The sequence below is a fragment of the Gadus morhua genome, chromosome 23 (genome assembly GCF_902167405.1).
Source record: "Gadus morhua chromosome 23, gadMor3.0, whole genome shotgun sequence".
NCBI lineage: Eukaryota > Metazoa > Chordata > Actinopteri > Gadiformes > Gadidae > Gadus > Gadus morhua.
This window is the reverse complement of record NC_044070.1, coordinates 6,583,578-6,596,077: the sequence shown is the minus strand read 5'-3', so window position 1 is coordinate 6,596,077 and position 12,500 is coordinate 6,583,578. Positions and strand designations below refer to the sequence as shown.

The 12,500-nt window shown below is 45.4% G+C and overlaps 1 protein-coding gene across 1 annotated transcript in view; it reads right to left on the bottom strand.

Moving 5' to 3' along the window:
* The window catches only part of c23h8orf34 (chromosome 23 C8orf34 homolog), a 70,306-nt gene that overhangs the window by 37,124 nt on the left and 20,682 nt on the right, over positions 1 to 12,500 (bottom strand). The window contains exon 7 of the mRNA XM_030349620.1: positions 8,007 to 8,173. Coding sequence (XP_030205480.1) covers positions 8,007 to 8,173 — 167 coding nt within the window. The remainder of the gene's footprint in view (positions 1 to 8,006; positions 8,174 to 12,500) is intronic.

The window sequence follows — 12,500 nt, the reverse complement described above, 5'->3', positions numbered from 1 at the left end:
TCTCTCTCTCTCTCTCTCTCTCTCTCTCTCTCTCTCTCTCTCTCTCTCTCTCTCTCTCTCTCTCTCTCTCTCTCTCTCTCTCTCTCTCTCTCTCTCCAAAGTGAAATACGATATAATAGACATTTATAAAATTAAAATGAATACAATTTATACAATGAAACAATAGTACAAATCACATCCCTGTCTCTCTAACCCCTTTTAACCTCTGTCTTCCTCTTCTCTGTAAGCAGACTTCAACTCGCGTCAGAGTTCACCAGTAGATGGCGATGTGTAGTTTAATAAAGCAGCTCCCTTGTGTCACACACTGACATTAGTTGGAATGAGGGTCTCTCTCTCTCTCACACACACACACACACACACACACACACACACACACACACACACACCCCCCCATTGTCATCTACAGATTCCTCCTCCTTAATGCCCTGGGCGTCAGAGATCAGATAGAGATTTATAAAGCCCTCTTGCTAACTCCATCAGTCCCTCTCAGTCACCCCGAGAGGCTAAAGACACACTGGAATCAAGCGCCCCCGTTTCAGGACGCCCCCACTGCAGGGCACAAAGACCCCCTGTTGGCCAGCACCAGGGGGCCACATGTCACACTGACAGTTACTCTGTGAGCCAGAGTAACACACACGCACGCACGCGCGTGCGTGCGTGCGTGCATGTGTGTGTTGCCACTATATGCTTATATAAGAATTTCGATTATATGTGTGTGTATGTGTCCGCATGTGTTTGTGTGTATATGTGTGTGTCTTTGCATGTCAATATGTGCGTGTGTGCGTGTGTGCGCGCGCGCGCGCGCGTGTGTGTGTGTGTGTGTGTGTGTGTGTGTGTGTGTGTGTGTGTGTGTGTGTGTGTGTGTGTGTGTGTGTGTGTGTGTGTGTGTGTGTGTGTGTGTGTGTGTGTGTGTCCTTGTCCTCAAACAACTTCAGCTCATTTGCGTGAAAAGCATATAATACAGAGGAAATATGGGTATTATCGCTTCATATCCAAAAGACACGCAAAGACGGGACAAATGAGGACAATATCCTCCAACTGCAATACTTCCATGTATGATTTGAACCAGTCACTAAATGGAGACAAATCATCGGACACTTCTTTGTGAACTTAAAACACATAAAACAACAGTGAGGCCTTAGAGCAGGGTGTTTCCCTCCCTACTCTGTGCTTTCTTCAGATGAGGATAAAACTGCGGTCTGCCTGTCCGACAGAGGCTAGAATCTGGTACATTTCCGTTGTTTTAACAAGAGTCTGTGGGTCAGTTTCACTTCCAACAAGGCTTGTACTGCGGTCGCTATTAAACAGCATCTTCCCTACTTACACGGATTAAACTGAAAGAAACATAGACACTTTAAAACACATCTTTTTGACTTGACTTAACAGTCTGGAAAAGCCTGGGGAGTTGGGTGGACCCTTCCTGGAGGTATTTTATGTTTTCAAACCAACAAACTGAACCTCAGAGTCATCATTTCCTTAAAACTCCCTTAATGATCAAGGAACAAAACCTAAGAAGGAACACAGAGTGGGGGATCCTCCTGCAAGGGAGGGTAAGGGGTACGATGGGGTCATAATGGACAAAATGCTAGTATTGCTTATTTCCCTAATTCCTTCATTTCTCCTCTCCTCGACTGCCCATCTCCTCCCCCCCCCCCCCCCCCCTCTCCCCCCCGGACCAGACACCTGGAGGTGTCAGCAAAATGCGATGTGTACCGTCCACGGCCCGACGTGGGGAACCACAGCCTGGACCGGTCTCTCCAGACCGGGCCTTTGGACTTCAGTTTCAGGAAGCACCGAAACATGTCGGGGAGACGCACACCAGGATGGAAGTGATGCTGACTTTATAGTACACCATAGGGCTCTCAGGGGCTTTCACCAAGACAGAGGCTGTGGGCCTGAGTCCAGATACACACACACACACACACACACACACACTGAGGAAACACACACAGCCATTGTCATCTAGCGATTCCTCCTCCTTAATGCCCTGGGCGTCAGAGATCAGATAGATAGAGATTTATAAAGCCCTCTTGCTAACTCCATCAGTCCCTCTCAGTCACCCCGAGAGGCTAAAGACACACTGGAATCAAGCGCCCCCGTTTCAGGACCCCCCCACTGCAGGGCACAAAGACCCCCTGTTGGCCAGCACCAGGGGGCCACATGTCACACTGACAGTTACTCTGTGAGCCAGCAAGCGCACGTGTGTGTGAGTGTGTGCATTTGCAAATGTGTGTGTGAAAGTGTGTGTGTGTGTGTGTGTCTGTTGCATCTATGTATGCGTGTTTAGCTGTATGTTTATGTGTGCGTGTTTATGTTTGTGTTGTGTGTATGTATTTCAATTAAATATGTGCGTGCGCTTGTGCGCGTGCGAGCGTTTGTGTGTTTGTATGTGTGTTTATGCATGTGTGTGTGTGTGTCTTTGTGTATATGAGGGTGTATGCGCGTGTGTGAGTGCGCGCGTGTGTGTGTGTGTGTGTGTGTGTGTGTGTGTGTGTGTGGCTGTGTCTATGTGTGGTCGTAAAGTGGTGTGTATGTGTTTGCACTTGCGTGTGTGTGTGTGTGTGTGTGTGTGTGTGTGTCCTTTTCCTCCAACACCTTCAGCTCATCTTGCTTGATTCAATTTGAGGTATTATCACTTCATATCCAAAAGACACGCAAACATAACAAGACTAGAGACGGGACAAATGAGGACAATATCCTCCAACTGCAATACTTCCATGTATGATTTAAACCAGTCACTAAATAGGGAGAAACCGTCAGACTCTTTATTAACTTAAAACCCATGAAACAACAGAGAGGCCATAGAGCAGGGTGTTTCCCTCCCTACTCTGTGCTTTCTTCAGATGAGGATAAAACTGCGGTCTGCCTGTCCGACAGAGGCTAGAATCTGGTACATTTCCGCTGTTTTAACAAGAGTCTGTGGGTCAGTTTCACTTGTACTGCGGTCGCTATTAAACACCATGTTCCCTTCTTACACAGATTAAACTGAAAGAAACAGACACTTTAAAACACATCTTTTTGATTTGACTTAACAGTCTGGAAAATCCTGTCGAGTCGGGTGGACCCTTCCTGGAGGTATTTTTATGTCTTCAAGCTAACAACCTGAACTTCAGAGTTACAAGAGCTGTGGGAATAATTACAGAAAATGCTGTTCATTTGAAACTCCACTCCTCAAAAGCCCATTAGTGTACGTCTTTATGGATGCATATGGTACCCTTTAGGTCAGAGCAGAGAACTATGACGACTGTATTTGACTCCTCTGCCGCCGCCTTGTGGACGTGTTTAGAAGCTCCTTCACTGCAACATCACTCTGAACATATTGTACTGACGGCTTTACAATTCCTGCTGTCCAACCGCCACCTCTTCCTCCCGTTACTCATCCATCTTTCTCCTAACTGTTCTCTCTCTCCTTTCCCCTCGTTCGATCTACTGCTCTCTATTCCTCCCTCACTCCTCCGCTGCTTCCCTCTCCTCTCCCATCTCCTTCTCTCGACTCCTTTCTCCTCCTCTCCTCTCCTCTCCTCTCCCATCTCCTTCTCTCGACTCCTTTCTCCTCCTCTCCTCTCCTCTCCTCTCCCATCTCCTTCTCACCACTCCTCTCCTCTCGACTCCACTCCTCTCCTCTCCTCTCCTCTCGACTCCACTCCTCTCCTCCTCTCCTCTCCTCCTCCTCTTCACTCCTCTCCTCTCCTCTCCTCTCCTCTCCTCTCCTCCTCCTCTTCACTCCTCTCTCCTCCTCCTCTTCACTCCTCTCCTCTCCTCTCCTCTCCTCTCCTCTCCTCCTCCTCTTCACTCCTCTTCACTCCTCTTCACTCCTCTCTCCTCCTCCTCCTCTTCACTCCTCTCTCCTCCTCCTCTTCACTCCTCTCCTCTCCTCTCCTCTCCTCTCCTCTCTCCTCCTCTCCTCTCCTCCTCACTCCTCTCCTCTCCTCTCCTCTCCTCTCCTCTCCTCTCCCCTCCCCTCCCCTCCCCTCTCCTCTCCTCTCCTCTCCTCTCCTCTGCTCTCCTCCCCTCTCCTCTCCTCCCCACTCCAATCTCCTCTCCTCTCCCTCAAGTTAAGTGATGTCCATTGTATTTGTATAGACCTTAATCACAGTTCCAGTCTCCTACAAGAGGCCATATTGGATGAGAACCTCCCTAAATGGTCGAGGAACAAACCTTGAGAAGGAACGCAGAGTTGGGGATCCCCCCTACCAGGGGTGGTTAGGGGCGCAATGGGGGTCTTAATGGAAATGCATAATGATAGTTTGGGTTATTTCCCCTCATCTTCTCCCTCCATTTCTCCTCTCCCCCAACGCCCATCTCCCCCCACTCCCTCTCCCCTCCCTCCCCTCCCCTCCCCTCGCTACTCCCCCTCTCCTCTCCATTAGACTCCTAGATGTGTGAACAAGATGGATTTTACACAAGCACACCCACACCCTCACCCACACACACACACACACACACCATATGATGTATTCGTTTTGAGCATCATGATGGCTCTCATTTGGGAAGTGTTGATTTGTATTTAGCAGAGCAGGAACCGCCATGGATGAGCTCTCAGCCAATCGGTGTGAAGAACAGCAAACCGACTACACACACACTACACACGTTCACATTCTCAGTGAATACTGTTTGAAAGGAATGTCATAAGAGAGAGAGAGAAAGAGAGAGAGAGAGAAAAAGAGAAACAGAAAACATGTGTTGATTATGTTTAAATCCCCCATATAAAAAACTTGGATTCCTGCTTGCCAGTAGAGAATATAAATATTCTGCGGTTTATGCAGGTGGTACATGTACAATTATGTACAGTTCAATCTGTTCATATGTTTCTCGACCATACATAAACAACATGACAGCCACTATGTAATGAAATGACCTCAGGATTAACACACAAATAAAAAGAGATGAAAAAATAAATTCCAAAACTTAGCAGAAGCATTTGATTGGTTGTTGCGATACCAAGTCTAACCACTAGAGGTCGTTGTTAGCTCATGTAGCAATGATGAGCACTTCACTGGCCTGTGTTGCTTTAGATTTGTTCAAACGGTTCCAATTTATGAATGATCAAATAACATTGAATGCTGTTTTTAATATAAAATAAAGAGTTGCACTGTTACGTCTGGATTAGGATACATCAACTTGAAACAATATATATCGATAGTTGATGATGATATGCCACCTTAATGTAACATGTCTTCCCCTCGCAAACTAGGACATTCGCACTTTGCATATTTGACGGAAAGTTACCCGCTAAAGTGCTCTTGAGCGAGCGAATAAACAGTGACCGACTCGAGGGGTGACAGATCGCCTCCCTGTGGGCACTAGCTAAAATATAATAATAACTTGCAGTGCACCGTAGTGCTGCACTTCAAGGACACCTTTGTGCTAAGCAGAATCTGCACATAAAGCACGTATAAACCCTGGTTTAGTGCCCGATCTCAAAAGACAAGTTAGTTCATGATTACCTCTTTGACATCCCTGTGACTTTACACATGAGCAGAGACCTCGGGTTAATAGAATATAAAAAAATGTGTACCCCTTACCGTAAGGCACTGCACTCTCTCACCCCTCTGTGTTCCACCCTACACTCTCTCACCCCTGTGAATACTATACCTGTGTGTACTCCACTATCTTATCCGTGTGTACTATATTCTCTCACCCCTGGTTGCACTATGTTATTCTCTGTCACCCCTGTGTGTACTATACTCTCTCTCCCCTGTGTGTTCTATACTTTCTCGCCCCTGTGTGTTCTATACTCTCTCTCCCCTGTGTGTTCTATACTCTCTCTCCCCTGTGTGTTCTATACTCTCTCTCCCCTGTGTGTTCTATACTCTCTCTCCCCTGTGTGTTCTATACTTTCTCGCCCCTGTGTGTTCTATACTCTCTCTCCCCTGTGTGTTCTATACTCTCTCTCCCCTGTGTGTTCTATACTCTCTCTCCCCTGTGTGTTCTATACTTTCTCGCCCCTGTGTGTTCTATACTCTCTCTCCCCTGTGTGTTCTATACTCTCTCTCCCCTGTGTGTTCTATACTCTCTCTCCCCTGTGTGTTCTATACTTTCTCGCCCCTGTGTGTTCTATACTCTCTCTCCCCTGTGTGTTCTATACTCTCTCTCCCCTGTGTGTTCTATACTCTCTCGCCCCTGTGTGTTCTATACTCTCTCGCCCATGTGTGCTGCAGTGTGAAGACAGCCCAGGTAATCAAAGCTATGATGGAGGGGCATTTCAGACCATAAACATCCAGCCTTACAGTCACTGTAAATCTGTCGCATTGCCAACCATCCCTCCAAACAAAGTCACTCCAGTGAGTGTCGTAGAAAGACAAACTGCCAGACAGACAAAAAACGCACCCACACACACACACACACACACACACACACACACACACACACACACACACACACACACACACACACACACACACACACACACACACACACACGTCACATTCTCATCCTACTCAGCAAGCTGTAGTAGCACACACATTAGAGTTAGCTAACGCTACTGCTAACGACCTTCAATAGCCCTTTAGCCGCACCGCGTAGTAGCACATTGCTAACAAGTGCATAGGTACCAACAGTGTCCACGTCAGCGAGGTATAGATTATGTGCCTTGGCAGACTGCAGCTTGAGGGGGAGGTGGGGGGGGCGGACCGCAGGAGGGAGGGGGGGCTCCATATATCTGAGCATGGAGAAATGACAAGGCTTCGCATCAAGGTGTTCTTTGATAGCGGGAGAAGACGTGGTTTACTGGGGCTGTGGGACTCTCCTGAACCACTGCAGGCATCCTTTAGAAATGAGAAGGTAACAGATTGTGTTTCTTGCTTTTACAATTTTAATTGACTGTGGTTTGAAGTGGAATGAAGGAGGCTGATAAAATAAACTATAGTACAAGTCCATGTGTGAAACGGTATGCACTTCTGTCTGCCTGGAGCGTGTGTGTGTCTGAGGGAGGGAGGGGGCGGGGGAGAGAGAGAGAGAGAGAGAGAGAGAGAGAGAGAGAGAGAGAGAGAGAGAGAGAGAGAGAGAGAGAGAGAGAGAGAGAGAGAGAGAGAGAGAGAGAGAGAGACCCTCATTCCAACTAATGTCAGTGTGTGACACAAGGGAGCTGCTTTATTAAACTTCACAACGCCATCTACTGGTGAACTCTAACGCCGCGAGGAGTTAAAGTCTGCTTACAGAGCAGAGGAAGACAGAGGTTAAAATGGGTTAGAGAGACAGTGATGTGATAAATAAATGTCTATTATATCGTATTTCACTTTGGAGAGAGAGAGAGAGAGAGAGAGAGAGAGAGAGAGAGAGAGAGAGAGAGAGAGAGAGAGAGAGAGAGAGAGAGAGAGAGAGAGAGAGAGAGAGAGAGAGAGAGAGAGAGAGAGAGAGAGAGAGAGAGAGAGAGAGAGAGAGAGAGAGAGGTGTATGAAGGCACAACTGCCATTCACTGTGACATTTTGAGACCATGCCAACAATGAGAGTGCAGACACTGTTGCACCAAGAAAATCACATGATCTCCACTGGCATACTAATTTGCCGTTGACCCATTGGTTTCATAAAGCAGTCCTCGTGCTCACTAGTCATCCAGCAATTGTAGAGTCAAAAATTGGCCTGCAAACCAAATTATCAAAGTAAATTGTCAAACAAGATACAGCTCGTTTTTACGATAAGAAATTATCAGACATGTTATTCAAATCAGTAATCCGCATCCCTTGCTAATTCATGTTTAAAACAATAAACAATATTGAAGTTAAGAAGGTTATAGACACATATGCACACACACAAACACGCACACACAGAAAAATCAATTTGGCAGGCTGGCTTGGCAGAAACAGGTCATCCGTTTCAGAGAGGTCTGGCTTCATCATGAAGGGTGAAAGCCTTTTCAGTGATGAGGGGTTTCGTGGTCATCCCTGATTTTATTGTATCGTCGATTTCCAAACACTATTGTTTTTTTTGGTGTCAACCTGTAAGTGTGCTTGTGTGTGTGCGTGCGTTCGTGTCAGTGCGTGAGGGCGTACATATGACGGCATTACCCAGCAACTCCATGGCATCATCCTCGTCTTCGATCTCCTCCTCTGTGATGGAGGGGGCGGAGCTGTGTGCGGAGTCGAAGGAGTCCTGAGACAACATGGCCGCCAGCAGCTTCTTGTGGTGCTGCTGCTGCTCCTTCAGCCCTTTGCTCTTTCCCTCCATTTTGAGGCTGAAAGCAAAACAGGCATTCGAAGTTAGTTCAAGTCGGGTGAAGAAAGTTTAAAGGAGGTTGGGTTGTTCAAGTAAGGGGAAGTTATATTCAAATTATGCAGTTAGTTTAATTAATTCAAAGCTGTTTCAAATTGAAAGCTTTTGAATTAACCCCACACTATCAAACTCAAATGAGGAGCCCATGAAGTATTCCTACCCGCTTTTATCAGTTGCAAATTATTGGTTTGAAACTATTTATTTAAATATTCAGTGTGCACCATGTTAAATCGGCAAAGTAAATGCATAAGCACCCTCTTGTGAATAGTAACGATGATAAACTGCCCGTGTGCTGATCTCTTAGACCTCATTTCGGCAGAATCTCCCTCAACGGAGTAAATCATTATTTCACCGTTCCCCTCTCAGGCAACACATGCTGTCTCTTACTTGGTTATGGTAACATTTGGAAGAATCCAATGAAGTATAGAGCCACTCAAAACTAAGCAAGAACGGAAAGCACTGAGTAGTTATGTTGTTTATGTCCATTAAAAAATGATTGAGGACAAGCAGAAGACAACAGTAGAAGCCTTGGCTGTTGACTCGCAAAGACAATAGATGTGATTAGAGAACAGCATGGCACATTATTAGCTATCATTTCAGTTCCCGGAATGATGTATCATGCATTATGTAGACTTTGGCTTTGACTTTGACAGTTTTTCAGTTGACATCCATTGAGGCTATGAAAACCCCCATTTGGATCTGTTTAGAAAAAGTTGCAATTTAAAAATACTGAAAATACTGCTAAAGCCTCTTACCATTGTGTACATCACACAAAAAGTGACAAAGGAAACACCAGGCACTTTTATGCATCAGAATGAACCCCAGGAACTTGGTGACATACTTAACAATTAACTTTGTCTGGTAATTCAGGGAAATAATAATAGGGGAGAGATTCCAGAATGGCGATTAGAGATAGAATTACTCCCGACGACGTTCTCGAACCTGCCAGTAATTAGCAGCTCTCCGAGCTGTAATCACTACTTAGGGATGACTCAACCATTATGCAGCAGCCTACCCCCCCAGCCTCAGGAGTGGGGGGAGGTGATACACCACCGGACGCGTTTCATCTCCATCTCATTGGATAATGTCGAGGCAAATTATGCAATAATACCCGCAATCTCATTAATATCCCCCCTCCCCCGATAAGGAATTAGGCCCGAGAGGAATAAACTTCCGGATTACCCTCTCTTGTTGATAGAATTAATTTGCATATTCAGCTCTGCTGAAGGCGTGGATTAGCGGGGCGCCAGAAAAGTTTTTGATTTGATGGAATTCTCCACTGAGCGAGGCCTATTTACAGATAATAGAGAAGCTCTCCCAGGCAGGTTTATTGTAATGTCTCCGTAGGTCCTGCAGGGTATTTCTATGCTAATACAGTTCATCAGTATGGGCAGTGAAGGACGGCTCTGGCGTTTAGCCAGAGAGCGGACGTGCCGCTGAGATGTTGGATCGTGGACGTTTTCTACTTAACTTCTTGACTAGTTTAAAGGGTGAGCAAATCCAAAGTGGTATTTTCTTTTATTTATTATTTTATTATAGAGTGAAAAAGAGAGAGAGATATGGGAGAAAGAGGGGAGAACATGCAGCAAATTACCACTGGCAGGATTCGAACGCGGGTCGCTGGGTTCAGGACTGAGCTTATATTTTACACGCTCCACCCGGTGAGCCAACGGTCTTTACTTTTTTGTTTTAATTGTCTTATATGATCTTACACAAGGTTATCGATGCCGTTTTGTCAGGGTTACTAAAATTATAGTGTTTTTCAGAAATAAACTGGTGTAACATGACCGTTGAACTCCGAACTCAAATTGCGCCTTTTCTGAGTCCGACAGGGAGATGTGAAAGTGTGGTGCTCCGTCCATGCAGCAGTTGACATTGCCAACCGTGTTCGAGAGAGGGTCAAGCTCCTTGGGGACTCATAGCATAACGCCACAGTCTGTGGTGCAGTTCACATACAGCATGGCTCATGCTGAACAACATGAACAAAACAACGAAAAATCACAAAGTAAGCCAAGGTTGTAACCATGGAGATGGCGTTATCCATCATCCTTTCCGATACTCTGAGCCCAAAACGCAATAAAAAAATCTCATCATCTCAATTCGAGCTGAAACAGGGGGTTCACTTACACTTGAAATAAAGTCCACAACACCATGAGTTTTTTTAAGATTCTCAAAGCTTTTTTTCGCATATTAAACATTTATGAACACATTTTTATCGATGTAGATGGACACTCAAACTACCTCATTCTACTACACCACATAACAACCTGCTTCTGTTGGGGTGTGTGTGTGTATGTGTGTGTGTGTATGTGTATGTGTGTTTGTGTGAGTGTTTTACTGTGTGTGTGTGTGTGTGTGTGTGTGTGTGTGTGTGTGTGTGTGTGTGTGTGTGTGTGTGTGTGTGTGTGTGTGTGTGTGTGTGTGTGTGTGTGTGCATGGGTGCATCTGTTTATGTGTGTGCGTTTGCGTGTCTGTGTGTGCGAGCGCGTTTGTGTGTGTGCGTGCATGCGTGTATGTCTTAGCCTATGTGTGTGTGTGTGTGTTTGAGTGTGTGTGTGTTCCCCTGGTTCCCTCAGGGCAGCAATATCTCTCGACAGGGTCACTCTTCGGTTGGTTTAACCCAGACTCTGTGGCGACAACAATATGACCGCCATCAGAGTGGGGTTTCATATCACCGACGTAGCGAGGCAAGTTCTCCGCCAGCCCTCTTCCCCTAACTTTTCAACTTTCTCCCTTATCTGTGCCTTATTCACCGCAGCATGACATGACAAAAAAAATACACTTTTTTCGAAAGGTCAGAGACCTAGTCGTCCAGGAGTGAGAGATGGAGAGAAAGAGAAAGAGTGAGTCAGAGAGACAGAGAAACAGTGACAGAGAGACACAGAGACACAGAGACAGAGAGACACAGAGGCACAGAGACACAGAGACACAGAGACACAGAGACACAGAGACACAGAGACACAGAGAGAGAGAGAGAGAAAAAGTATGGAGAAAGTATGCAGATGAAATAGAGAGATCATTGAAATATATAAGAGATATCAGAGTCCACGTAGCGCAGAGTATGTTCTTTTCATTCACTGTATATTCAACAAGTAAATTCAAAGATAATATCTTCTGCAACAGAAATTTCTGTTTACATTTTCTGAATTCTCATCCTACACTCTCTGACAGGCAAACATGTTGGTGGAAATATGAGGTTTTTAAAGATGGAGTGGTCTTATTTCACATAGTTCCATGAAAAGGCTTATTTCACAAAGTGCTATTCGAAAGATGAACCTTTCATCTTATTAATACATTGACCATTTGTGGCTGCTTGTGTTGTCAAAAGACACTCTTACCAGGTATAAAATGATCAAGGCAAGATGTACGTACCATCTGAGAGCCAAAGAAAACATATTTGAAAGATATTGCGAGACATTTCACATTAATATGGGCACCGCCTGGCTTATTACCTGATTTATAATTGGGTTATGTTTGTGTACTCTGTACTAATATGTCCCCGGACTCTGAAGACTGTTCATTTGTTTTCTCATTTCATTATTATTCATTATATATAGCCCATATATTCATAATGGGGAAAGTGCATAAAATTTCAAACTTGAATTGTGACTTCTATATGGTGACACACGAACCCATCGCACAGACATATACACCTATCACATAGGCAAACACACACCTATCACACAGACACACACCTAACACACTGACACATACACCTATCACATAGACACACACACCTATCATACAGAGAAAAAAAAGATTTTTTTAACTAAGTGTAGTATTTGTTTGGCTTGAAGAACTTGGGAATTTAATAGAGGACCCATGATGCAATCTAATATTGAATTTGGCTAAAGATAACTGCATTCACACACACACACACTCACACACACAAAAAAGCCCCCCCCACACACGCAATCGCACACACACACGCCCACACATACGGGCCCACACACAGGCCCACGCAAACAAAGACACAGAGACACACATACACACGCACACATAGGCCACACACACACACCCACCCAGCCAAATACAGGCCCGCACACACACACACACACACACGTCCCTGTCTTTTCCTGACTGGGAGATAGTCTTTATAATCCGCCCACAGTGGAACCCTAATGAGATTATGTGTGTCGACTGAAGCCTCTGCATGATTTATGATTCAAGATCCCTTCTTCCACTAATTAGCCAGATCAGCATGTGACACACACAGACACACACAGGCATTCACACGTCACACTTTCAAACAGTACGTTGCTAAAAGGGCACGTAATGTTAATAATTAT